We start from the raw sequence: 26792 nt of genomic DNA on the forward strand, positions 1-26792 counted from the left end.
CCTGCTCTTGCACAATCCTCTTGTTTTCTTCTCCGTGGCTCTTGATCAGATGTATGAAGGTATTTGACAAGCTTTCACATTCATTTCTTGAGCATTTTTTCTCAAGTTGCTTTTTAGTGTTATGCTTCTGTTTAGTGTAAATAACTGTTTGTGAGCAATTATGTACAGGCAGCCGGTTGTTATAGCAAAATAAAACAGATAGTATGACCCGTTGTGACAACAATCGGCTAGTTGTACATTATCCCACTTACCATGTGAGTAAATCTTATCTTAGATAATAATAATTATGATGATTTGAAATATTTGAATTGTTTATAAAGAATGCAAACCCTCGGGAAAGCCAAAACTAGACATTCAAACAAGACACATTTAAACAAGAGGCATTTGAAAACTCTAATTAGGATTAATTATATTTGCAAATACATGATCTTTAAGGTCAAGATGACACATACTCCCTGGATGAGCCTGTGTTATTGCTTTAATACAGCTGTTGATTCCGAAGGTGTTATTCCCTGATAACAATCACTCAAGACTAATAACACTTGGCCATCCGGATACTGTGAGGCATCTTGACCGGCGCACTTTAAAGCAACACTATGTAGTTTCTGATGTCTCTAAAATCATTTCTGTGGTAAAGTTATTCTTAAATTCAGTTTATGCTCATACTGTGATAACAACTGTCTGTCTATACATTATCCTTCACATAACAGATCTTGGCATCTTGGTAATCTGAATGTGAAAAGTATTTTAAAGAGCTGTGTAAGAAATAGGCTTTATCCCAAAAACTGTAGTATGTTCATTCAGTGTATAAACAATACTGTTATCAATAATGTTCTCTTGTATCCAGGTGAAATCACGACTGGCTTTCTTTTGCAATAAAAACTTTTTCAAGGAAGCATTGCAATCGTGCAAATTAAGTCCTGCAGGTATGGCAGAGAATCCACCGACAGGAGAGGCAGGGGAGACCATCAGCACTGTAACTGGCGGCACTAAACCTCTGCATCGGTTCATCAGAGGAGAACCCAAGTGTATTGGAGTAAGACTTTTCTGTCCTCTTCTATAAGAACAGCGGAATCTTTAGCCATCTCTAAGAATTGTCTAAAGACATATAACGAATGAATATTACACTATATATATTGTGACCAGGACTTGTCTGGCCATCGTCTCATCCTTTCGGATCCACCATCATTCGGATTACAGCTTTGGTTACCTTGTGAAAATGAGAAGACTGAACATACTGAGAGTCGAATACCATTCCATACACTTTGATGTACTGTAACAAATGCAGTACTGCAACCTGTTTCCGGTTGATCTAACTAGCGCAGCCTAACAATCTTGTAAGGGATTTGGAGCGTGGAGCAGTAGAGTCAGGGTGAAGACACATGAGTTTTGAATCTAGATTTAAACTGACAAGAGTGTGTCTGTCTCTTGTACATTACAAGGATCTTCCTCCCGCACTTGATTTTACATTTCTAGGTATTGCCCAGAATTCTGAGACCACAGTGAATGTGAAGGACTGTATTTGACAGGAGATCAGTCAGGTTATGAGGAGCCAAAAAATTCAGGACCTTATATGTCATTAACAAGCTTTTAAAGTTTATATGATGCCGTTGATGCGGGCCAAAAAGATTATCGTCATTGGACATGTGCTTTGGACCCCAGTCACCCACAGCCTTTCGCTAGATGAACATACACTTCATGTCTCTAGACAATACAGTTGCATATTATTTTCCGCTCATTGATAATGAACATTACTCTATGATGTCTTTCTGAGAATATTTGTATCTGTGTTTGTGTCAGATTGTGCTGGTGCTTATAGGCATATGTCTCTGCGTGTTTGGAAGGATTTTGACAACAGAACAGTTGACTTCAGGATCCTCATACAGCCCCTTCTTCCTTGGGATTATGGTATGATGACTTGTATATTTTCCTTTAGGAATAATACTAATCACGAGATACTTCTATCTTCTAAAGTCACAATTCATTAAAATTGTAATTGTATCTGGGCAATTCTACATAACTGGTGCAAACTGCTGTCCCACAATCACAATTTTCTTAATCATGATAATCATGAAACATTATGTAGAAAATGTGTAAAACTAAAATTCCTTAATGTGATATGGCTTTGTTTAATATTTTTAACATTTGATTTATATTTTAGATAGTGACAGCCAGATTAACACTGTTGATGAATGTGATAGTGCAGTCCACATGGTGCAGTGGTTGCATACATACAAGATGTAAACATCAAGATGTTTCCAAATCTGACTTTGCACCAATTCTGTAGAAAGGCCCATATACTACGGGTGTACCTGTATTTGTACCGAACCGTCACAGGGGGAAAATGCCCTACTCCCTTCGAAGAGCAGAACCCTTGGAGTTTAGACTTTGGAGTGAGCAGGGCATTTGCGTGTCATTATGTAGATGTTTGGAAGGCACTTGGCAAAGGGAGCGACGTCATTGTCTCATTATCTTCAGCCGGCATGTTCCTTTGACTACGCAGCATTGTGTCCGTCGGCAGACGTCACAGTTTTGATGGCATAACTTCAGCACACAATAGGTACTCAACAAGAATGATCATTCCGCCATCGCCGTCTCTGCGGCAGTACTTCTACAATGTGTGTTGACTATTCACAGATCTTCACCGAGCAGACGGGCAAGAGTCATGAAGTTTAGGCATAAAACTGCATACTGATCTTAATGTTTGTATTTGCTCAATTAGTGTTTTGTGCAAATTGAGAAATACAGCGAGTGAGATCAGAGTGTCTGTGCAAAAGTCTGCGTGTGTTTGCTTGTGTGTATTGCAATGTGCGTCATTCATAAAAATGGCAAAATCCAACTCTAACATGATTTCGCTTTATTTCCTTTGAAAGCGATTGTGCTTTATAATATCGTTGGATTATCAGCATATATCCCCCATATGGAATAAATACCACTGCAAACTCTGATGTTAACCTAGGATTAAGTTATAAACATTCACATATAAATATTGGTAGACTACATTCACGTACATTGGGGATTTGTTGTCATAAATCAAGAAATGTCTCTGCAGAAGGCTTTTTCACAATGTCAGGCTTTTAAAGTTATTTTAGCAAGTGAAAAGCGTGGTCTGTCAAAACATAAAAAATGAAACTATTGATCCAAATGAAAGCATGTTGTGAAATATATGCATTAAACAGAAGGTGAAGAGATCTTTGGATAGCCACCGGAACCGCGGTTTCAGAAACATTGAAGAGACTTTGTATCTTTATTTCTTTAATTCATGCCTCATGATTCTTATCATTCGTTTCAGAAACTATCTTTTTACCATTAAAGTTAAAACTGGAGGGGCATTGGATCATCGGTGGGGGGGCACTGTCGTTTGATAAATAATTTTTGACTCATTGCTTCATGTTTATGAAATCCACGGTCTTTGGCCAAAGCGTGTTTCCAGTTACGATAGCCCACACTCGCGAAGGCATCCAATGTTCCAGATTTTCTAGTAAAGCTAAACATCCGACAGCAAAAACAAAATGCTGCGTCTGCCTTGATACTGTACTCCAAGCACTCTCTGTTGTGAAACCATTTATCAACGAATGATCGCCCCTTACCAAACAGTAAACAGTTGCAGGATACTGTTTTAACACAATTTGGACAGGCCTGTCAGTCCCGATATCATCAACCGCTGTCTGGTGACTTGAAGGGCTTGAAGATTGTTGCTCTATGGCTGCGCTAGTTAAATCTTTTGGCGGTTGTCCGGAGCTAACATTAGCAGAAGAAGGGCCAGCTCGGCTCTCATGGACCGTGGTACTGGTGGTCGTGGCCGGAGTATCTAAGTCTGCTGATTGACGAGGCTGCGAAGGTCTAAACCATTTTCATAAATATATTTTTTTTAAATTAGCTGCTAACAACTGTCCATAATATAGACGAACAAACCGTTCTTCAACTTGAAATGGATTTTGCGCGTGCTCTGCAAATCAAATGTAACAAGTTTACTCGGCGACCAATAAGCATTCACCATGACAAAGCCAAGTAACGTGCCACGAACAACCAAAATTATGCTTTTTCCCCATTCTTTTTATTTAAGTTACTGTTTTTTGGGGGGCCACGCCATGGCCTGTAGGAGGGGCATCAATGACCGCTAGGGGGGGCACGGCCCTCGAGTGCCCCACCACAGCGCCGGTGCTGAACTTTCGTCTTTAGCCAGGTTCTTTCTGTGTGAATATTTTTCGCATCATCAGCCAAAATATCAGAATTGGTTTATTTGTTTTATAGCTCAACTTCTGACAAGATAAACATCTTATTTGTAATACATTTTAAAACTGCTACGCGCTGAAATTATTCGGTTCTTGACTGAATTGCAAGGCTTAATGTGAGATGGCGCTCTCGCAATTCACATGAGCACTCAGCTCAGGAAACTAAATGTATGCTGTAGTTGATGTCAGGGTTAATTTATGATCGGCAATATGTTGTTTAATTGTGAATTTACCAGAGATTTAAGAAATGAATGTTGCCAGTGTCATGGTTCTGCCACTTTTTCTAGTCTTAGGGTTGGGTCATGACAGTACCGCGTGTTTTGTGGAGAGAAACACATGATTGTCGGTCACAACATAATGTGCTTTCTCTCCGGTCTCGTCTTTGGCCCCGCCCCTCTCGTTCTCTCGTTAGCTTCCCTTAAGTGTTTCATACCCCACACCTGCCTTGTTAGTCTCCCTATATATTGCCCTTGTGTTTGCTGTCCTGTGCTGAATTGTTTTGTATTACTTGCATGTTTCCTCGTCTTTATGTTGCCTTGCCTTATTGATCCCTTGCCTTATTGATCCCTTGCCTTATTGATCCCTTGCCTTATTGATCCCTTGCCTTATTGATCCCTTGCCTTGTGTTGGACTGTGAATTATTATTTGATCACTTTATTAGTAAGTCTGGTTATCATGTGTTCTCGGTTTTGCCACATTGCGGGAAGTCTTTTGTTCTTGTTGTGTTTTAGTTACCTTACTGTTTTACCCCATTGTAGTGAGGTAGGCGGGACGAGAGCCGGGATTGGAGAATAAGAGGACGAGCGACCGGACCGTCTTAGAGAGAGAACCAGGCCTGGCTTTTAGTTATTGTTTGTGACCTATTTATGTTTGAGTTTATTAATTAAAAGATATTTTATGTTCGCCGGTTCCCGTCTCTTTCATTCCCTTTTATTGAACCTTGTTACACCCTTTGTGGGTTTTATTTTGTTATTAAAAGTCATTTTTGTGTGTGCACTGCTGCCTGCGCTTGGGTTCTTCCCTACCATATCGTGACGGTCAGGGTATACTTTCTTCCAGTTATCTGAAGCCTGCAGTTTAAAAGAAAGCTCTTTGATACTGCTCACACAACCCCCATCCACCTCTTGCTACTGCATAACACTTCAGCGAAAACTCAAAAGAGGTGTCTATTGAGAAGTTGCATATTAAAAATAGCTTGAAATGTAACCAGGGATTTTTACCTTGATTAAAGAAGGAACGTGGCAGCTGAATATAAGAAAAAACGTTGTACCCTTTGCCAAATGCATTCCAAATATCTACATAATGGCATGCAAATGCCCTGCTCCCTTCATAGGTAGTAGGGCATAGGAATGATCACTTCCATTTAGAATTTGTCCTGTGACGCTGCGGTAAGAATATATGTACAGCTACACTCCTAGTATATATAGTAGACAGAATGCAGTATATATGTATAATTTCAGCTATACTGATTGAATGCCATTGTTTAAATGAAACAAACATGCTTTATATGGTCTAACGTACAGCACATTTACCGCTCTGTGTCCAGAATCATTAGAAACAATAGTAAAAAGGCAAAACATTTAACATGATTTCTTTTGGCAGTTCAGCATCTGTGGCCTTCTGTTTATACTGTCTGAAAACAACCCAACCAAAAAGATTGTGAGTTATGTTGATGTTACGGAGTTGTACAAAGGACGTTGAGAAAATTCTCTGTTCTTGATGGAATTAAAATGTGTCTGTGAGAATTATTTCTGCTTTCTGAATTCATGGCCCACAGATCACTGCTAGCTTTGCGATGAGTATAATCACCACCATTGGACTGATAAGCGCTTGCATGGATTTTGTAAGGGCTATAATGGACATTGGGTACCAGGTCTGGTATGAAAAGGAGAAGCACCATTATTACGTAAGTGCTCTTGAATTCATGTGATGCTAATTGGACAATCGAAAATCTTTTAACTTTTTGTCTGCAGTGTCTCAATATGCTATGTTCCAGAGGATTTTTTTTCTAGGATGTACAGTTTACATTTACAATTAGTCATTTAGCAGTTACTTCTATCCAAAGCGACAAACAAATGAGGTAAACAAAAGAATCAATTAGTATAACACACAGACAACATAGCATAAGTGCAATAAAACTCAGTAAGCCTACCACAGTATATGAATCTAAGTTCGTTTTCGTGTAAGGAACGAAAAGAAGTGGAGAGGAAAAGAAACAGAAGTCTATATTAATGGGTCAGGTGTTGGTGGACGACTCTTAAAGATGGCTACAGAATCTGATGATCTTTTAGCAACAGGCAGACCATTTCATAATCGTGGATCAGATCCAGGAAAGGTATGCAAGTGTTTTTTTCCCTTTTTGGGATGGCACCGCAAGACTTTCGTTACTAGAGCGCTTTCTAGAGGGAACATGAGTCTGTATTAGCGAGCGAAGGTATGGGAGTGCCAAAACCAATGGTGGCTCTGTAGACCAAGAGCAAGAGAAATTGATGAGCGACTATAGAAGCCCATGTAACTTAAAAAGCAGAGGGGTGATGTGTGCTCTCTGTTTCATTGAAAACCACTCTTGGTACTGCATTCTGTATCATCTGTAGAGGTCAGCCAGTATCTCATTGCAATAGTCCAGTCTGGACAGTATAAGAGCCTGGACTAAGACGTGTAGCATGCTCGGATAAGAAAGTTCAAATTTTCCTAGTTTTGTACAGGATAAATCTGCAGGACCGGCTGGTGCTGGCAACATGATCTGTGCAGTTTATCTGATCATCAATTACTGTTGTGGTTAATCTTTGGGTTGGCCCAGATCACAAGCAGTTCTGTTTTTGCAAGGTTAAAAAAATAGTAGCAAAAAAAGTTCAAAAGTTATTGGAAAAAGAAATGTATTTGGAAACTTGAACTAGTGGGGGCGCTGTAGAGTTAGATTTAGAGACTTCATATTTTCCATGCTAAAAGTTCAGACTGTCCTTTATGTGTGTGCCAAGTTTCCTATGATTCAATATAAGACAACGAATTAAAACAATTGCAAATTGTTATTACAGTGTTAATCCATTTTAATGTGCAAAAGGGAAAAACTGTGGATATATCTGATGATGAGCTTTTGAAAAGCAAAAAAGCAAAAAAAGAAGAAACCTAACGAATCCAAAGGGGGTCTTTGCCCTTTCGGGGCTTGACCCCTATCCTTAAAATAGTATTTGGGTTCCATCACTTCATGCTTGGACCCCTAATGTATGAATATGTTATAATGTTTTCCATTTGTTTCGTTTTGGCAGATGCCCTTGTTTATAATGGAGCAAGTGTTTCTCATCCACAGCCTGATAGGAGGTGTTCTGCTTGTAATTATGATGATCTTCGCCAGAACGGCGTTACGCTCCAGCAGAACACAGGTCAATAATCTCACAAATCATCTGCCATTCCACTCACCTCCATGAATCCAGCAATAAACACAACCTCCTCAGATAAACACTGAATGAAGCTCATCTGTCCCCAGCTCAACACCTAATTATCAGAGCTCTGTTCTTAAAGTTACGGCAGAAACAAAACCGGGCAAAATAATTACAATGCTAATAGCAAAAAGCAATTAAGAATGCCAATTTCGCTATTGAGGGACAACAAATCAACAATCATCTTTTGTTTTTATTGTCAACAAAGGGTCTGTGAAAGGAAACTTAAACTTACCAAAGTTGATTCTCAATACAGACAGGAAATGACGAAGATACGCTTGAGTAATCTTCCTTACCCCAGTTGCACCCCAAGTGGTGTAGTGAATGGCTGCCCACTGCTCTGTGTGGTCATTGGAAGTGTTAAATGCAGTGGACAGATGGGTTACCATACTTGGCCTTCACATCACTTCACTTTCCTATATTCATTTTATACAATATGTGCACTATTGTGACTAAATACAGTCTACATCTAATTATTAAACATTTTACAACATCTTTTTTCATTAATCCCTTTTGACAAGGTTTACAAACTTTGTATGATAAGTCCCTGTGTGGTCTGTGCTCAGAATTTAAAGGGACAGGTCACATAAAATTGGAAGAAATTAAATTATCATCCATCCATCCATTTTCTTCCGCTTATCCGGGGCCGGGTCGCGGGGGCAGCAGTCTAAGCAGAGATGCCCAGACATCCCTCACCCTAGACACTTCCTCTAGCTCTTCCGGGGGGACACCGAGGCGTTTCCCAGGCCAGCAGGGAGACATAGTCCCTCCAGCGTGTCCTAGGTCTTCTTGTAGAAGAGACATCCGGAACAGATGCCCAAGCCACCTAAGCTGACCCCTCTCGATGTGGAGGAGCAGCTGCTCTACTCCGAACTCCTCCCGTGTGACCGAGCTTCTCACCCTATCTCTAAGGGATCACCCAGCCACCCTGCTGAGGAAGCTCATTTCGGCCGCCTGTATCCGGGATCTTGTCCTTTCGGTCATGATCCAAAGCTCATGACCATAGGTGAGAATAGGAACGTAGATTGACCAGTAAATTGAGAGCATCACCTTGCGGCTTAGCTCTTTCTTCACCACGACAGACCGGTACATCGACCACATTACTGCAGAAGCAGCAGTCAAACGTTTTAAATTAGTATGTAAAAAAAACTTATTTTACATACAATAAACATCTCAGTTACATCTGTAACCTCTGTTTCCTGATGGAGGGATCAACACAATGGGGTTTGAACTTGAGAACCTATCATCTCTGACTTGAACTTGAAAAGGCCAATGAACTTGGCGAATGGCGTCAGCATGCCAGTCTCGTCATGTCGCTGAGCTGCGTCATGAGCTCTAGCGGAGCGACACTGCTTGGCCTGGGCGAGTCACAGGTGAGCGATTCTTGAGAGTCTTAGCCGTCCAGTGGAAAAGGTAAGGTGTCAAGCTCCAAATGGCTCAATACCAGAGAAGTGCTTAGTGATGAAAGGAATGCCTTTGCATTCACCCAAAGAGGCGTACTTACGCTGGCGTACCCCCAGCCGGTCGCCGGTCTCACCTGTTGGTACTGTGTATTAAGACACCGGGGGGAATGTGAGATCTTATGATCGGTAAGCCATAGTAATGGCGTCCCAATGCAGTGCACCAGTCTCTGTTTGGAGACAGCCCTCCCCTTCTGCTGAAGCTTTGCGTGCGGTCCAAGTAGAGACCATGCGAGGTCAACATGCTGTCGGGTTTTGAGCACTGATGACCGCAAATGTGAGGAACCGGCGCACCAAGAAGAGGGCGCTGTCACTCCATGGTCCGTGACACACCATCGAGTGAATGGGTGGGTCCGGCTGAAAAGCGAAAAACCCAGAGAATGAGGCTCTTTTGGTGACAAGGTAGCGCAGTCCCGACCTGGCAACGATGGAATGGCTTGAAGGAGGCGGCGTCACAATCAAATCAGTCTAAAATTAGAGAAAAAAAAAAGATCTGAAATTTAAATAGTTGAGAGGCTGAAAGACTTTGCACTATAGGCGCATTGAGAAAGCGGACCTTCTCGGCGTCACGCATCTGCGCGAGATTCTGCCAAAGGTGTCTCTCCTGGACCACTAATGTGGACATCGTGCAACCCAGAGGGTGAGGTCAGTGGCAGTGTGAAGTTCCTGCATACGGCCCGGGTCGGATATACCCTTGTGCAGATCTTTTATCGCCTTGGCTTGGTGTACTTACTCTTAGCTGCCTTGTGAGGACGGGTTAGCCGAGTCAGCGGCTGTCAGGTTCAAGTCCATGGGAATCCCCACATTACTCACGGCGCTTGCAGAGGTGGACGGCTGCGCGGAAGCAGCAGACGCCATCAAACGGGATGCTGAAGAGGTGGTGGCTGTATCCAGGCAGAATACAGTCACCCATCATGCTGTCTAATCAGCATCTTGATATGCCACACCTGTGAGGTGGATGGATTATCTCGGATGGAGAAGTGCTCACTAACACAGATTTAGACAGATTTGTGAACAATATTTGAGAGAAATAGGCCTTTTGTTTACATAGAAAAAGTCTTAGATCTTTGAGTTCAGCTCATGAAAAATGGGGGCAAAAACAAAAGTGTTGCGTTTATAATTTGGTTAAGTTTATATCCATACAGCCGTGGATTTCAATACATCCAGAAATGCTGATTTGAAATAAAAATTTGTAATGGGCTTTTATTTTTCTGCAGCTGTATATATCATTTCACAAAGTCGTCGGTATTTAGCAAGTTTTGCATGACATTGGTGAGCAAGGAAAGAAAATTACAAATGTCAAGCTGACCTCACAGCCTGCTTTTTGTCTGTGGTAATAATTCTCCATTACAGCATGGTGTGTATCCCGCTTTATGATAGTAAAATACAATGTCTTTACACTTAAAGAAATCGATAAGTCAATGTTTCCCCTTTGTTGTCCAATCCAATTCTGCAGTATTTTAGCCAGTATGGTAAAGGTAGTGAAGATTAATGTTTTGAGACAAAAATAATGTTTCTCTTGTGTGATATAGGATGAGATGAAATTGATTATTAACCCTCTTTTTTTTACATGCAGGCTGTTGTTGTGATGAAAAACCTGTCAACAGTGGTGGAGTGAACAGACCAAACCACAACACACAAAGAACCACACAGGTTCTTTTACACAGTAAAATAAATGTCTATGTTTGTAAAAGGTAAATAAAATGTTACTGTATAAATAGGATTAAGCTAGTACTCAAAAATATAGGATTATAAATAGGATTAAGCTAGCATCACTCCAATATTTCATAATATATGAATATTAATAGCTGCACAAATGCCAATCATATTCTTGGTTATTTGATATTTCTCCTTGATATTTTACACCTTAGTTATCTAACATAATATGAAACTCACTGTCTAAAGAATGTATGCTTCTAGGTATTCTGGACTAACTTTTGATAAGCATATTAAAGAGGTTTGTAAACCGATTTTTATCTACATAGAATACAAAAGTAATGAAATTGATTACACCCTGTGAATGCATTGTATGCACATATTCCTACAGTCAAATAAAATTGAATGACGTTGTAAGTATAACCTGTCATCTGTTGTCCTTTGGTGCAGGGTGTGGCTCGGTGGTTAGCACTGCTACCTCACAGCAAGTGACTGTGTGGACTAAAGTTTGCATGTTCTCCCTGTGTGGTTTCCTCCCACAGCCCAAAGACATGCAGGCAGGTTAGGTTAAATAAAGTATCTAAATTGCCCCCCAACTTGTGTGTGGATCAACTTGTGTAAAAGACAGACTTATAGATTGAAGTGTATAGATTGACTGGTTCTCGCCATGAATATACTGCATGCGCGTACAACCTGTTACGGCTCTAGTTCTGTCCTCAACACGGTGCCAATTTATAACACACTTTAAAACTTTGCTGCAGATTTGCAAGTAACTTACTGTCGATTTTATTACTATTTCATATTTTCCTATCAGCAGGGCTTAATTTATGCCCGATCAAGCCGCACCCCCGAATCCACAAACATTAAAAACGAGTCTTTTGCTATTAGACGAACCTTTTTTGTTTTCAGTTGGCATGGAGCGCTTTGCGTGCTACTTATGCGCTCCAGGTGCCTCGTGTCCGTGTCACTTGCTGCGCCCCACATTTTTGGCGGAGCGGTCAGAGCGCCTGAAGTTGAAAAGATTTTACTCTGAGCAGAAAAGGAGTCGACGTCATGTGCCTCTATTCCATTGTCCAATCGAATGAATGGAGAGGTGGGGCTTCCGATGTGGTGAGGGAACACTACAGTTGCCTTAAAGGGGTCATATGACATGGCTAAAACTAATTGGATTGGATTGGATTGAATTTATTGTCATTACACACATACAAGTACAGTGTAACTGTCAGGCTGGTGGGTCAAAGCGACGGAGGCGATGGATCTGGGGATGGGAGACCGCTCTCGAGTGCGGCATTTGTGTGTGTGTGTGTGTGTGTGTGTGTGTGATAGTCTGGTTGTGTGTGATAGTCTGTGCAGGTGTCAGTAGAATGGGGGAGGGACGCAAGAGCGACTCATCGTAATGCTCCACTCGGGGTTAAATTCCAGCAGCAGCCTTGGCCAAGGCTGATACAGGGGAGTCGAAAAAGATAAGATTGATTGTTTAGTCTTGGGGCGAGCAACCGCATTCCATTTCCACGGCTACTCTCTTTGTCCATTTTGGTCTCCAACAACATCAATTTTTCTTTGCAAAGTCGTGAGCTTCTCCGTGATAGAATCCATATTGCGGTTAAAAGTCTAATTTCCAGAGCTGACTGCTCTTCCCACTACTTCCATCATAACGGGCATCCTTGTGAGATTTTGGACAGCTGTTCCCAATTTCCTAATTTCTCGATAACCCAGGGCACAGCCTAATCCAATTAGCATAATATCTGTAATCATGGTTCCAAATAGGTAGATATCTACAATGTCCTGCACAGAAAGAGGAGCCATACACACGATCCGTCATCTCTCCCAGGCGTCTATCGTGTAGCCAGCTGCGAACGTTCCGTCAGGGCAGACAGGTTCCCCCGAACCCAAGCTTCTCGTTGAGAAGATGGTATCAATAGCGTTGAGAGTCCAGTTGATCAGATCCATAATTTTCAGTTGCAGAGCAGTGCAGAGAGAGTCTATCAATAGATGAGACGAGACAGGAGAGCAAGCAGGGGAAAAAGGGGAGAGCCAAACGAGACGAATATTATCATTTGTTTTAGATGAAATGCAATATCTAAACATGATTTAAGGTAAAACAATTCTGTATCTCCTCTTATCACAACTAGCCCAGCGGGCCGCAGGACAAGCGTAAGTACACTTTCCCTCCCAGTGGGTGTCATTGCACAGGTCCTATGCAAGGTCAGGGAAGAGGCGTATCAAGTGCTACTAGGCCCAACCGGACTTGGTTCTCAGAGCTAATGCTCTTGACGACAACCCCCCCTGGCCGATTCCCCCGACGAAGGACCTTCTTTCGCAGGGGAAGGGCACGTTGTGGCATCCAAGACCAGATCTCTGGAACCTCCATGTCTGGCTCCTGGACAGGACGAGGGGATCCTGAGTGCCCTACCCCCTGCGGTGGTTGAAACCATCACCCAGGTTAGGGCCCCTGCAACTAGGCAGCTGTACGCCTTAAGTGGCGCCTTTTCTCATCCTGGTGCTCTTCTCAAAGAGAAGACTCATAGAGTTGCTCGATCGGGAGCGTGTTGTCCTTCCTGCAAGAGAGACTCCAGAGCAATCTCTCCCCTTGCAAACTGAAAGTGTACAGTGCCTTGCGAAAGTATTCGGCCCCCTTGAACTTTTCGACCTTTTGCCACATTTCAGGCTTCAAACATAAAGATATAAAACTGTATTTTTTTGTGAAGAATCAACAACAAGTGGGACACAATTATGAAGTGGAACGACATTCATTGGATATTTCAGACTTTTTTAACAAATAAAATTATTCAGCCCCTTTACTTTCAGTGCAGCAAACTCTCTCCAGAAGTTCAGTGAGGATCTCTGAATGATCCAATGTTTACCTAAATGACTAATGATGATAAATAGAATCCACCTGTGTGTAATCAAGTCTCTGTATAAATGCACCTGCTCTGTGATAGTCTCAGAGTTCCGTTTAAAGCACAGAGAGCATCATGAAGAACAAGGAACACACCAGGCAGGTCCGAGATACTGTTGTGGAGAAATTTAAAGCCAGATTTGGATACAAAAAGATTTCCCAAGCTTTAAACATCCCAAGGAGCACTTAATATTATGCAAGCGATAATATTGAAATGGAAGGAGCATCAGACCTCTGCAAATCTACGAAGACCCGGCCGTCCCTCTAAAGCTAATACAAGGAGAAGACTGATCAGAGATGCAGCCAAGAGGCCCATGATCACTCTGGATGAACTGCAGAGATCTACAGCTGAGGTGGGAGACTCTGTCCATAGGACAACAATCAGTCGTATACTGCACAAGTCTGTCCTTTATGGAAGAGTGGCAAGAAGAAAGCCATTTGTCAAAGATATCCATAAAAAGTGTTGTTTAAAGTTTGCCACAAGCCACCTGGGAGACACACCAAACATGTGGAAGAAGGTGCTCTGGTCAGATGAAACCAAAAATCTAACTTTTTGGCAACAATGCAAAACGTTATGTTTGCCATAAAAGCAACACAGCTCATCACCCTGAACACACCATCCCCTCTGTCAAACATGGTGGTGGCGGCATCATGGTTTGGGCCTGCTTTTCTTCAGCAGGGACAGGGAAAATGGTTAAAATTGATGGGAAGATGATGGAGCCAAATACAGGACCATTCTGGAAGAAAACCTGATGGAGTCAGGTAATCGCAGCAAAAGGTGGCGCTACAAAGTAATAACTTAAGGGGGCTGACTAATTTTGCACGCCCAATTTTTCTGTTTTTTATTGGTTAAAAAGGTTTGAAATATCCAATAAATGTCGTTCCACTTCATGATTGTGTCCCACTTGTTGTTGATTCTTCACAAAAAAATACAGTTTTATATCTTTATGTTTGAAGCCTGAAATGTGGCAAATGGTTGAAAAGTTTAAGGGGGCCGAATACTTTCACAAGGCACTGTATGTAGCCGCCATTGCCGCTCATCACGGACCAGTCAGTGGTAAATCTCTGGGGTGACACAACCTGATTGCTAGGTTCCTAAGGGGCGCAAGAAGGCTGTATCCACCTCGTCCGCACTCTGTACTCTCTTGGGACATCGATGTGGTCCTGGCGGGCCTTCAGAGGCCCCCTTTCGAGCCCCTGAGAGATGCTGCTCTCTCTCATCTCTCGATTAAGAACAAAGTTCCCACCACCCAAAGTGCTGTCTGTCTCTCTTGTTCTGTCACATGATGTACATGGTGCACATTTAGTTCTGTTCTTTGTTTAGACACACCAGGTTTAGGAATTTGTGCCACCTGTGTAGTTTTTGTTCTCCAGTACATATGTAACCTCTGTTCCCTGATAGAGAAAACAAGATGTTATGTCCCCTTGATGACCCGACAGCACAAACCCGAAAAATAAATCATAAAGACTTCCTTATATATCCGGGGCAGAGCCTGGTATACAAACCAATAATGTCGTCAATAGACACAACGTCTCGGTCCCTACATCAGGGACAGAGGTTTTATACGTAACAGAGACATTTTCACTAATAGTTGGTACAAATATAGGTTGGTTAACCTGGTTAGTGCATGGAGCAGAGGTAGACCTGGGCCGTGGAGCAGAAGGGGACCGGGGGGAGTCAGCAGAGCTGGAGGTGAGAGCCAGGGACGGAGCAGATGAAACTGGAGGCAGCGGCCATAGTGGTGGTAGAAGAGCAGAGTGCGTGACCAGAGTAGAGGCAGAGCAGGCAGAGTTGGTGGAGTTGACTGACCAACAGATGCTGCCGATGAAGCAGATAGTGGCCTGGGTGAAACAGGTGGAGTCTATTGACTAGACTCAGGAGGGGGAATTATTGGACCTGACTTGGCTCAGGAATAGACTCTAGGACTTGAGAAGACTCTGGAGTGGACTCTTGGAATTGAGTAGCCACTGGTCTATAGTCAATAGGATCCTTAGCATGTGCCTTTTTTGGCAGTGGTATAATAATTCTCGCTTTCCAGGCCTGAGGTACGACATTACAATCTAACGCCAGCTGAAAAAGCTCCATTAACACTCCCTTAGCTGTGTTGCACATTCCCTCAGCACATTCCCCTGTATTCCATCAGGCCCTGTTGTCTTTTAAGGTTTAACTTGTAATAACACCATTTCCAATGTCTTTTACACTATTGCTAGAGAGGGAGATACAAGAAGCCCTGTAGGAGTCAATTTCTCGTCAGAATTATCAAAACGAGCATAGAACTGATTCAGTTCTATCTAGGCCTTGCCAGGCCAACCACGCATTTCCCAATTTGAACTTTTCCTCCACCTTACGTTTGTAATGCAATTTAGCCTCCCTAGTTTTTTGCTTTAATTATTTTTCCAAGAGTTTAACACCATGGTTATCTCCCTTTAAAAGAGCTTTTTTAGATTCAAACAGTGTTTTCAATCCTTTGTAAACCCAAGGTTTGTAATTAGGGTAACATTTTACACGTTTTACAGGAATAGCTCTGTGCACACAAAAATCCACATACCCAGAAATGGAAGCATTCAATATATCAATACCATTTAGCTTTTGCTTATACCGAGGCAAGAGAAGAACAGCATTATGATCAGATCGACCCAGAGGGGGACGTAGGTGTATTTCCATAGCACAGATCCAATGTTTTATCCATTCTAGTTGCAGATGTGACAGATTGCTCCAGATTCTGCAAAAATTTTGTAATGTTGCATCGATAAATATCACCAAGCAGAAACACCAACTGATCACCGGCTCCATTTGCAGTGGTGGAAGTGATGTGGACTTTAACTGATTTGCGATGTAAGAATGTTTTTTGCGACTTTAGATATAAAAATGTATCATTAATATGTAATAACTCCCTCTTAATTTGATAGAACGTTTGGGCATACCAACGTAGCGGTGCGGTAGCTTCAGTGTAATGACATCATGAGCAATCCAATGTGTTGGAATAGGAAGTACTTTCGAGTGCATGGAAAAGGAGATTGCACACACTGGGACATTCTAACAGGAAGCAGAAGTGGCCGTTGTTGCTTAGACAACACTGGGGCCAATAGAGGGTATGGACGTGTCGTCATTTTACCATGTGAACACCACGTGTGCACACCTAATGTGCCCCTGTGAGGGGCAAAACATTCAGCAAAATGACTGCTTACAATATCAGGAAACGCAATTCTGTACAACATTTCAGTGTCCAGGAACACCTGGGCTGCATTCAGCCCCGACAAAACTTTACAAGATGTTTTTTTAAATGGAAACAGTGGTGCGGTTGAAACCTGTTGTGATGACGCAAGAGTTGAACTCTTGACAGCTGAGAAGGCCATTCTTTGTGTTATTTTTGATGAGTTTTCGGAGCCTGATGAAATCGGTGTTGACTACTGCAAAAAGCATCTCTTCTAATATCTTCAATTCTTGCGTATTCCGAAGCTGGAACCATTGTGCGAGCTGTCTCTTTAAGACCACGTGGGTTATTTTGCTGCGTGTTTTACCACTCAAGGGAACATTTCCTGGCGCTCAATGGGGCGTGTCCAGGCGTGTTCACATGGGAAAGAGACGTCAATGCATAACCTCTATAACAAATACAAAATACAGCTCTTCTTTACATTAAGGTATTTATTTATTCATAATTTCATATGTATGTGTTTACTGTGTATTTTCATTTGTTAATTTATTGACGCATCAGTTATATTATTTATTAACGCTAAACTCCGCCTACTTGCAGTGAGTTGTGGGTATAATCAGCCGTTAGTGTGCATCATTCTGCACTTAGAATTTCTACCGGAAGTATTAGACCATCCGGAAATCTTTGGAATACTATTTTCGACATACTAAGATTTGGGACATACTCATTCTACTTTTGAATACTTTTAGGATGCATAGTATGCGGATTGGAACGCAGGGTTTAAAATTGAGAAATGTTCTAAATCTTATATTAGACAAACGCTTAACCGTGACAAGTCTATAAGAAAGAATTTGGATTTAACATATTAGAACCTCCTATTTTAAGTTTCCAGTTTATCCCAAAAATCAAAGACATTCATAAGAAAATGATGTGATATTTATCCTTCTGGAGAGTTCATATATTATGCAAGTTCTGTAACTCCTTTACAGAAAACACAAGAGCCCAAGTGCAATAACTTTGCTTAAATTGAACATGTTTATACAAATTTTAAATGAAAATGAGGTCAAAGGGTTTTTTATGAATAACTTACTATTGTTAGTACAGAATTTTGTTCCCAAATGTATTTATTTTCATTTTTACTTATAAAACAGAAATGAATCAATTACATTTGTAGAAATATAGGTTAGTTAACCTGGTTAGTGCATGGAGCAGAGGTAGACCTCTGAGACCTAATAGATCAGAAAGCGATCAAGCTGCGCTCGTTTGCGGATTTCGGCCACGCCTACTTACCGTCGCGAGAGTACGTCAGCATGACATCAGAGCGAGGCGGACACATTTCTACCCGGCATGCACCTTGCGCTGACCGGTTATCCACGTGCAATTTCTGCCGCTCACTAAGTAAAGGGACAGGAGAACAAACGGCTTGTTTGAGATGCGCCTCGCCTCGCCTGAAATATAGGCGAGAGTAGGCGGCTACAGTGAGGGGAGGAGTGAAAAAAAGTGCAGGCAAGCCGGACACTTCCTGAATCTCGCTGTGTTGTGGACTGCAAACGTCAACAATGGAAGAGATCGCGTTCGCGTTCTTTATCGCAGACGAAGTTGATGCAGTTGAAATACCACTGTTTTTACACGAAGATGGTTATGATGAGGAGAATCACCGAAGGTGAACAGTGCTCATTACTTAAAATGGCTTATTCAGTAAATGGTAGGGATATAAATCTATCTGATCTAGAGTGGTATTGCAACTTGCATCTAATGAAATTAATGTCGAGTAAAAAATAAACAGTCCTGACTGCAGATAATTCAAAACCAAAGAAAATTGTTTTTATTATTATTAAAGTTATTTGGGTGAACTATCCCTTTTTTACATGACAAATATTCCATATAAATATATTACACAATTGTTTGTCACCTTAATGTAAGTTTCAATTCATGTTTAATGATTAGGAAAAGTGTGTGCTGCAAATTATTCTTAAAAAATAATATGAAACAACAACACATTCTAAATTAAGAAATGAGCATGTGTGGGTTTTGTTTATTGCACTCCTGGAATCAGACATATCCAAATAAAGATATCAGATAAAAACACAAACATGAGGCCTAATTGTAAAACAGTCACATTAGATGTATGCATGTATTGATGGATTGACTAATTTATTTAATGGAATAATGTTGTACAAAAATGTCAATGTATAAAGGGAATACACATCTCTCAATAAAGAGAAAAAAACAAACAGGACTTCACTTCAAACCAAGAAAATAAAATAAAACATGTCCTAATTACTAAGTACTATAGAAAAAGTAAATCGTATTAGGCTATAGGTAATGGACTTCTTAGAATTAAGGGGAAAAAAATATCAGCTGACATTCTCAGCCAATGAGCACGAAGCTGTGTCGTCAGTCAGTCGTTTCCCATCATGCTTTTGAGTAGCGCAGTCGGTGGAGAGCAACTGCGCTCGACTGCTCAATCCGACACAGCCGCCTCGCTGTCGCGAGAGTTTTTGGGCACACGTCATCATGACGTCAGAGCAAGGCGGACGTAACTCGGACACTTTTCTAACCGGCATGCATCTCACGGTGATCACCGGTGATCGGTTCTGCGCAGATTTTGTTCATCCTAAACAAGCCTACTAGCAGAGTAAAGAGACGCGCGTCACGTCCCGTAGGGAGCCGAACCTACGGCACGTGAACATTCTGGCCCAGCCCCGGATTGGCTAATCGGGAGCACCGGGAGAATTCCCGGTGGGCCGGTCAGTTTTTTTGGCCGCGAGGGTTGAAATGTGGCTTTCCCTAGGCTCCCTTCACTCACAGCAGCCCTAATCTTTTTATTTATTATTTTATCTCAGCCCCACTCTTTTGTATTTCATATTTCTTCGCTGCCCAACTCAGAGCGCAGCCTGCAGGTTAATGATGACGTGATTATCTTTTGACTCCCTGGCCCCGCCCCCGACAGCGCCACTGCAAGTTGCTCAAAATAAAAAACCGTCAGAAATAAAAATGGATGACAGAGAACGCAAAGGCGGCGCTAAAAGAAGAAAGCTCTGGAAACTGACGCGGCCAAATGTTCTAAGCCGACCACATTTTTTCTCAAAACAAATGAAGGCGGCTGTGTCGGATTGAGCAGTCGAGCGCAGTTGCTCTCCTCCGACTGCGCTGTTCAAAAGCATGATGGGAAACGACTGACTGACGACACAGCTTCAAGCTCATTGGCTGAGAATGTCAACGGATACATTTTCTCTTCATTCTAAGAATTAGATTACGCATCTGTTTATTTATATTTACATGCAAACTAAACAAAAACAAAACACGCCTAGTGAAGTTAAGAATTAGGACATGCGTTTATTTTATATTTCTCATCATTAGAATTCTTCCTTGTTGTAATTTTCTCTTTATTCTATTGTATGTGTTTGTGAATTAATAAATCAATGCATTAAAAATATACATGCACACATACATATCTAAATGGACTGTTTAGTCATTATGCCTCATCTTTGTGTGGTTTCATCTGAGAAATGTCTGGGTCCTAAAACAAGGGAAGAAATTATGAAGAATGTTTGCTACAATACAGCTTTGACTTACAGGTGGCAGAAACCTGCGTGTTATTAAATATGATAAACATTTGTTATGACCTCTGTCTCTCAAAAGCAACTTGCTATTTACTTCATTTAACATTTGTTTATACAATCCTTGAAAATGTCTTACATGTGTAAGCTGTTTATTTGGACATTATTTGACAGAGTTATTATTATTGTAACCATCTTCATGTAAAAACAGTGGTATTTTTCGATTACATCCACTTCGTCTGCGATAAAAAACGCGCCCGCTATCTCCGAGATTCTTTTTTTTATTTTTTTATTGAACAAATATTCATGTACAAACAATATGGCAATAATAACAGTTCTTGCCCATAAACGTACAAAACGGGTGCAAGGGGCTAGGGTTTTTCTTTTAAATCATATTCTTCTATTTTAACTAATTGCTTTTTGATTACTGTAAGAGCTTTTGTAAATGAAACAAATTCACCTTGAAAGGCATAGAACCTTGGTATCACCTTTAGGTATTTAGCTTTATGCACAAAACGTTTCCCAAGTGTAATGCCCACTAAAGTGCTATCACATTTGTGGTAGGTTTTGTAATTTTTATAATTAGTGTTTGAATGTTTAATCCAGGGTAACCAACCTTTTTCCACTATCCTTGCACTCAATTATTTTGTATGATCGTCAGGAGTAATTGTGGGGTCGCCAGCAGGGGGCAGGGTGGCGATAATTGTGTTCCGCTAGGGCTTTACGTCAGTTTGGTCTGCTTTGTGGTTTTTCTCTTTCTGCTGAGCGAGATTACTTTGTCTCACTTCTTTCTCCTGCTTTCAGGTTGGTGAAATTGTAAATGGTGCTAAAGACCTGGGGCCTCATGTATCAACCTTGCGTTCGCACAAAAACTTTGCGTACGTCAGCTTTCACGCTCACGGTCGGATGTACTAACGGTGAAATTAACGCGAGAATGTGCGTTCCTCCAAGCCAACTTCATGTCTGGCGTACGTACATTTCTCATTGTTTTTGTCCGTTGGCGACTCTTACAGGCAATGAAGTGAAGTTGTAAACATTACACAATAATTTGTTCTACAAGTCTATCGCACCACCACCTGTGGGAAGCATTGCTATTAATTAGCAATTTATAAATAATTGACATATATTGTCACACAAGCCTTATGGGATTATATTAATTATATCAATTATGCAATTAAATAAGAACATATAAAAGCATACCGGTATGCAAATTGACACAACCCTTAGTCTATGGCAATGGCAGCTTTGGCTTTATTAGAGGACATTGCTAATGGCAGAATCCGAAGAGAACGAGTTTTTAGGGACCACAATGATTTTCTTGCTCAGGATGATGACTGGCTTATCAGCCGTTTCAGATTTCCAAGGGCTATCCTCTTGGAGCTCTGTGCTGAGTTGGGTCCGAATATAGAGAGAGAGACAGCGAGGAGCCACGCAATACCCGTTCCCTTGCAGGTGCTGACAACACTTGGTTTCCTGGCAACTGGTTCTTTCCAAAGGGAACTGGCAGACCGCTCAGGAATAAGCCAGTCATCTTTGAGCCGCGCAATGGCAGCGGTATGGGACGGGATCATCTGCATGTCTACCAGGTATATAAGGTTCCCATATGATGCAGTTGACCAGACAAACATTAAAACGCAATTTGCAGCGATAGCCGGTTTCCCTAATGTAATCGGAGCGATCGACTGCACACACATTGCTATAAAGGCGCCATCTGAAGAAGAATTTGCATATGTGAATCGGAAACATTTCCATTCAATAAATGTGCAGGTAATATGTGATGCACAAATGCGCCTAACAAATATTGTGGCAAGGTGGCCTGGGTCAACCCATGATTCATACATCCTTACAAACAGCATGGTTGGGATGAGGCTCCAAACTGGCAGGTTGCGTGATGGGTGGATTCTTGGTAAGTGATGCATTTAAAGTTATGCTTTATCTTATTGTATATTATTTTATTTTTTTTGCATTTAATTATTGAATAACCTTTCAGGAGACCGCGGTTATCCACTAAAGACGTGGCTTTTAACCCCCCTCACCAACCCACAAACTGACCAAGAGCGCAGATACAATAATGCCCATTCTCGCACTCGGTCAGTTGTAGAGCGGGCGATTGGGCAGCTGAAATCTCGGTGGCGCTGCCTTGACAGGAGTGGGGGGATGCTGTTATACCGCCCTGACAAGGTGTGCCGCATTGTGCTGGCCTGTGGTGTGCTGCACAATGTCGCGCACAGGCATGGCATACCACTTGGTGAGGTGGCAGCACCGCCAGATGACCCTGACCCAGGACCAATGTATGTGCAGCCCAACCAACAAGCTATTCAGGCCCGTCAACATGTGATTGCAACAATATAAATGGTAATCGGAGACAAAGTTCATTTTTTGACCAATTCCTTTAATGAGTGGCTTATGTCTGTGAGTGCGTCAGTGATATTTTTAAGGTGACTGTTGATTTCTCCGATGGCCATGACGATTTGCTGTTGTGACTCCAAAACAGCATGCGTCAAGACGCGGCCAGACGGACGGGCGTCAGCACTGGTGGGAGCACTGGAAACACTGGGCACAGTGGGCGCTGGCTGCTCAGGAGGGGCGGATTCCAAGTGCGTGCCAGTGGATGTTCCGGCTATTGCACCATATGAGTCTAAATAAACACAGGCACATGTTAACTTTGATTTGAGTCCGTTCCATTTTTAAGGGGCACACGCATTTGCCATAAATGCAATGGATATGTAAAATCTCTGGTGTAGTTTTGGTCAACTACATTGCATGCATTTGATAATGAAAAAGGCTATATATACCAAAGTAAAAACAAATGAGAAATTGTTACCTTCGTGGCAGTCCTGTAATAAATCGGAGTCTCCCACAGCAGCAGATACCACTTCAGAGAGTAAAGTGTCACCTATAATTGAGGCAACTCTCTGCTCAAAGGGTGTTAGTTCATCGACCCCTTTACCACTGCCTGTTCTGCCCACACTTTGTCGGTGCGCAGCAGTTCTCCGTTTTAGGTCCACCTTAATATCAGACCATTTCTTTTTAAGGTCATTTACAGTGCGACTTTCAGATCCCACCGCATTGACGGCTCCAGCCAAACTCTCCCACTCTTATTTTTTCCTTTTGTTGTTAATTCCGGAGGACAAAGTGCCAAATAATATATTTTTTACTGGTTTCTACCTCCGATAGTAGCACCTCCAGTTCACTTTCCGTAAAGTTTAGTTTCTTGCCGCTTGCTTTAGCCATTTTCTTACTGCTATCGTTTGCCAAAGTGAACTCATTACCATATTTAAATTGATTTAATTAGGGGAGGAGACTGGGTGGGGAGTTGTGCTCATGCATGTGCACTCAATTCTACGTTAATTGGGATGTACAAAGAGAATATGCGTGGGATCCTTCGTACGCAGAGTTTCATACATCTGTTTTTTTTGTGCGTACGCACATTTACAGCTTTGTCCGTACGCAATGTTATAGTATGAATTCAACGCAAGTCTTTGTACATGAGGCTAGAGGTCTGCGCGGGACAGTTTTTTTCGTCCCGCTCCCGCCCGCTCCCGCAAGGTTATATTCCGCATCCGCCCGCTCCCGCCATGTATTTACTCTTTGTTTACCCGCTGTCCGCTTAGAATACATTTCTTCCCGATCCGACCGTTCCCGCTAAATTTAAATATCTTTTCCACAATATCACATTTAAAGTTCCACTACTGAAAGAGAGAGATAACAAATAAAACTGTAGGTTGTACAAAATATATTTATTTGTATTAATCTTGTCAAGATGCTTTTAACATTTAGCCGTCAACACAAAGAACACGTGTTGCAGAAAAAAAATGTTTGTTAATAATTTGTTCTTTTTATTCAAAATATAAATGTAATATGTTTGTCAACACAGCAAGAGAAGCAGGAAAAAATAGACATCTGTCATTTAAAATTAGAAACAAAAGAACAAAACTGTTGGCTAACCATTGCCAAATTAAATCACCTTTTAACCTAACAATTTAACAAAAAAATCCCCGCCGTCGACTTCAACGTCTCTCCTACAAAAGAAAATAAAGCCTATAAATACAGCAACAATAACTGATAATAAATTAAATTACATCTAAAAAATGGTAAGCCTTTAACGAAATGAACGAAAACAGTTTACTTACTTGCAAAATCATATTTTTCTAAATTATTTAAAATATCCATGCAGGAAAAGAATGTCACTGACTGACGGCGGCTTCAGCAACGAACGTCTCTCCTCCAAAATCCGGCCACAAATGCTGAATGCTCTCTCGGAAGGTGCACTCGTGGCCGGGATGCAGAGGACATATCTTGCAAGCTTGCTCAGAGCAGGGAACTGGAAACGATGTGAATTCCACCATTGCAAAACTTGTTGACTTGATAGTTCAAGTTGCATGGTCCTGTATTCCTGAATCTGCACATCGAGGGATTTTGATCCACATGATTCTTCATCATCCTCCCATTCTGAAAATTTACGGTGAACAGTAGGCTTTTTGGCCGGTGTTGGCTCAACATCCTCATCATGCATATCAAACTTTAAATCGTCGATCATCTCCTTGACTACCTGTATCACCTCCTGTCGCCCTTTTTCATCCAACATTTTCAAACCTCGCAGATTTGGTGTCAGAAAGGTTGCTGTTTTATAAAGCATGTGAACCGACTGTAGCGAAGTGCTGTCTGTTGACAGTAATTCTTTCAGCCGTGTCACACAGACGGTTGCAATTTCAGAAAGCAGAGGGTCTTTGGTGGCACACGTACAGTGCTCAATTAACCGCACAGACCACGGAAGAACCAGGGAGGCACTTGGAGCTGTGTTGTCGGTTTCCAAGTCGTCAGTTGCCTCTTTGAAGGGTTTTAGGAAAGATACTAGTAACTTAAGCGTGCTGGCGCTGATGCGTCCGATCTTGTCATAATTGTTGCTCTCAGTCAGCACAGATGCAATGTCTTCGTACTGTTCCAAAACAGAATTTAGCATGTCGAAGTTGGAGTTCCACCGTGTCTCTACGGATTGTTTCAGTGACTTTCTTAGTTTGCCCTGCTGTCCTGAGTGTTTGAAATATGTTACCAACTTTTTAACATCAGTTAGAAGCCCAGCGATCTCCGGAGACATTTCCATTACGGCGGGACCAAACGCACTGGACAGAGTCACGTTTAGTATGTGCGCTGTGCAGTTTAGCCTTGTGTATCCCCGTAAGGCACTGATCATGTTGGCTCCACGATCTGTGACAAAAACTATCTTTCTGCCCATTTCTGTCGCATCAATGCCAAACACTCTGAGATTCTGCAGCAGGTGCCTTCGAATGTTTTCACCCGTCTTTGGGGTGCTCGGGTCAAAAGGGGCAGCAAAAAGCACCCTTGAATGTAGCTCAGATTGTTCATCAACGTAATGAATGGTTGCTGACAAAAAGGACGTTTTGCGATAGGTTTCTGTCCATATGTCTGCTGTAACTGCGCATCCGAACTTCGATATTGTTGCAGTGATTTCATCCACAACATGTCTACGTAGACTCTGAGCCCTCAGTTCAACATTTCTTGACACCGTTGTTGGGTGTGGTAGTATATCACTGACTTCAAATCTTCCTATTTTTGCTGCTGTGTTGACCAAATGTTGGGCCAGTTGTGTGAAGCCTTTTCCGGATATAGTATCGTACGGTCGAATGTCTTTGCAAACAAATTCAACACATTTTTCGGTGGTCTCTTTTTTAAACTGCTCTGGCACCTGCCTAGACTTAGTAAATGTCAGTTTGGTTTGCCCCTTTGTGAGGCATGAGTGCCGCCTTAATCCCGAGGTTCCAGTCTTGTGACTGCTGAACGGTAAAACTTTTAGGCATTTATCACATCGCACAAAGGGTGTTTTTTTTTCATCTGCGTCTATAACACACGAAAAAGACTCCCATACATCAGACTTGCCTGACGTGGGTTTCTTAACAGTAAACTGACCGTTTTCCAGTCCATGTTGAACATCCTTCAAGGACAGCGCATCCGCACTTTGCTCTGCCATCTTTATTCGGTACAGCCCGCTCTGAGGAGTGTTATGCAAATGCTGCGTGCACGGACCTTGCAAAAAATGCATTACGTAGGCCTACGCACGCACGGGTCCATGTTTGCAGCGCATGCACAATAGTCCTAAGTGCAGACTGTAGGCCCTATTTGTGGTTGATAAGAATGAGTGCAGACATGTTGTTCTGAAAGGACGACGGGAACGGGATGTTTTTAGACCGCCCGTTCCCGATCAAATTACACCAAAGTACCGTACCGCTACCGCATTTAATTCGGCAATGTATCCCGCGTCGCAAGAACTGTGGTCGGGTCCCGCGGTTCCCGCGGGAGAGCCGCGGGAATGCAGACCTCTACATGAGGCCCCTGGGGTCTCATTTATAAAACTGTGCGTGCGCCCGA

The 26792-nt window shown here is 42.0% G+C and overlaps 1 protein-coding gene and 1 long non-coding RNA gene across 2 annotated transcripts; both read left to right on the plus strand.

Annotated features, from left to right (window-relative positions):
- LOC306904008 (membrane-spanning 4-domains subfamily A member 15) lies at positions 1-11209 on the plus strand. The gene is made up of 7 exons (XM_079473605.1): positions 1-59; positions 848-1036; positions 1801-1908; positions 5838-5894; positions 6013-6141; positions 7502-7615; positions 10709-11209. The coding sequence occupies exons 1-7, from the start codon at positions 54-56 to the stop codon at positions 10748-10750; spliced, it is 645 nt and encodes a 214-aa protein (XP_079329731.1). The 5' UTR covers positions 1-53; the 3' UTR covers positions 10751-11209.
- Positions 11210-21141: 9932 nt separating this feature from the next.
- On the plus strand, positions 21142-23073 carry LOC306904187. Its single transcript, XR_013787610.1, has 5 exons — positions 21142-21209; positions 21761-21991; positions 22217-22311; positions 22396-22760; positions 22900-23073. It is a non-coding gene; the product is annotated as an uncharacterized lncRNA (long non-coding RNA).
- Positions 23074-26792: the final 3719 nt, after the last annotated feature.

Source organism: Barbatula barbatula (assembly GCF_947034865.1).
Source record: "Barbatula barbatula genome assembly, chromosome: 14".
NCBI classification, from domain to species: domain Eukaryota; kingdom Metazoa; phylum Chordata; class Actinopteri; order Cypriniformes; family Nemacheilidae; genus Barbatula; species Barbatula barbatula.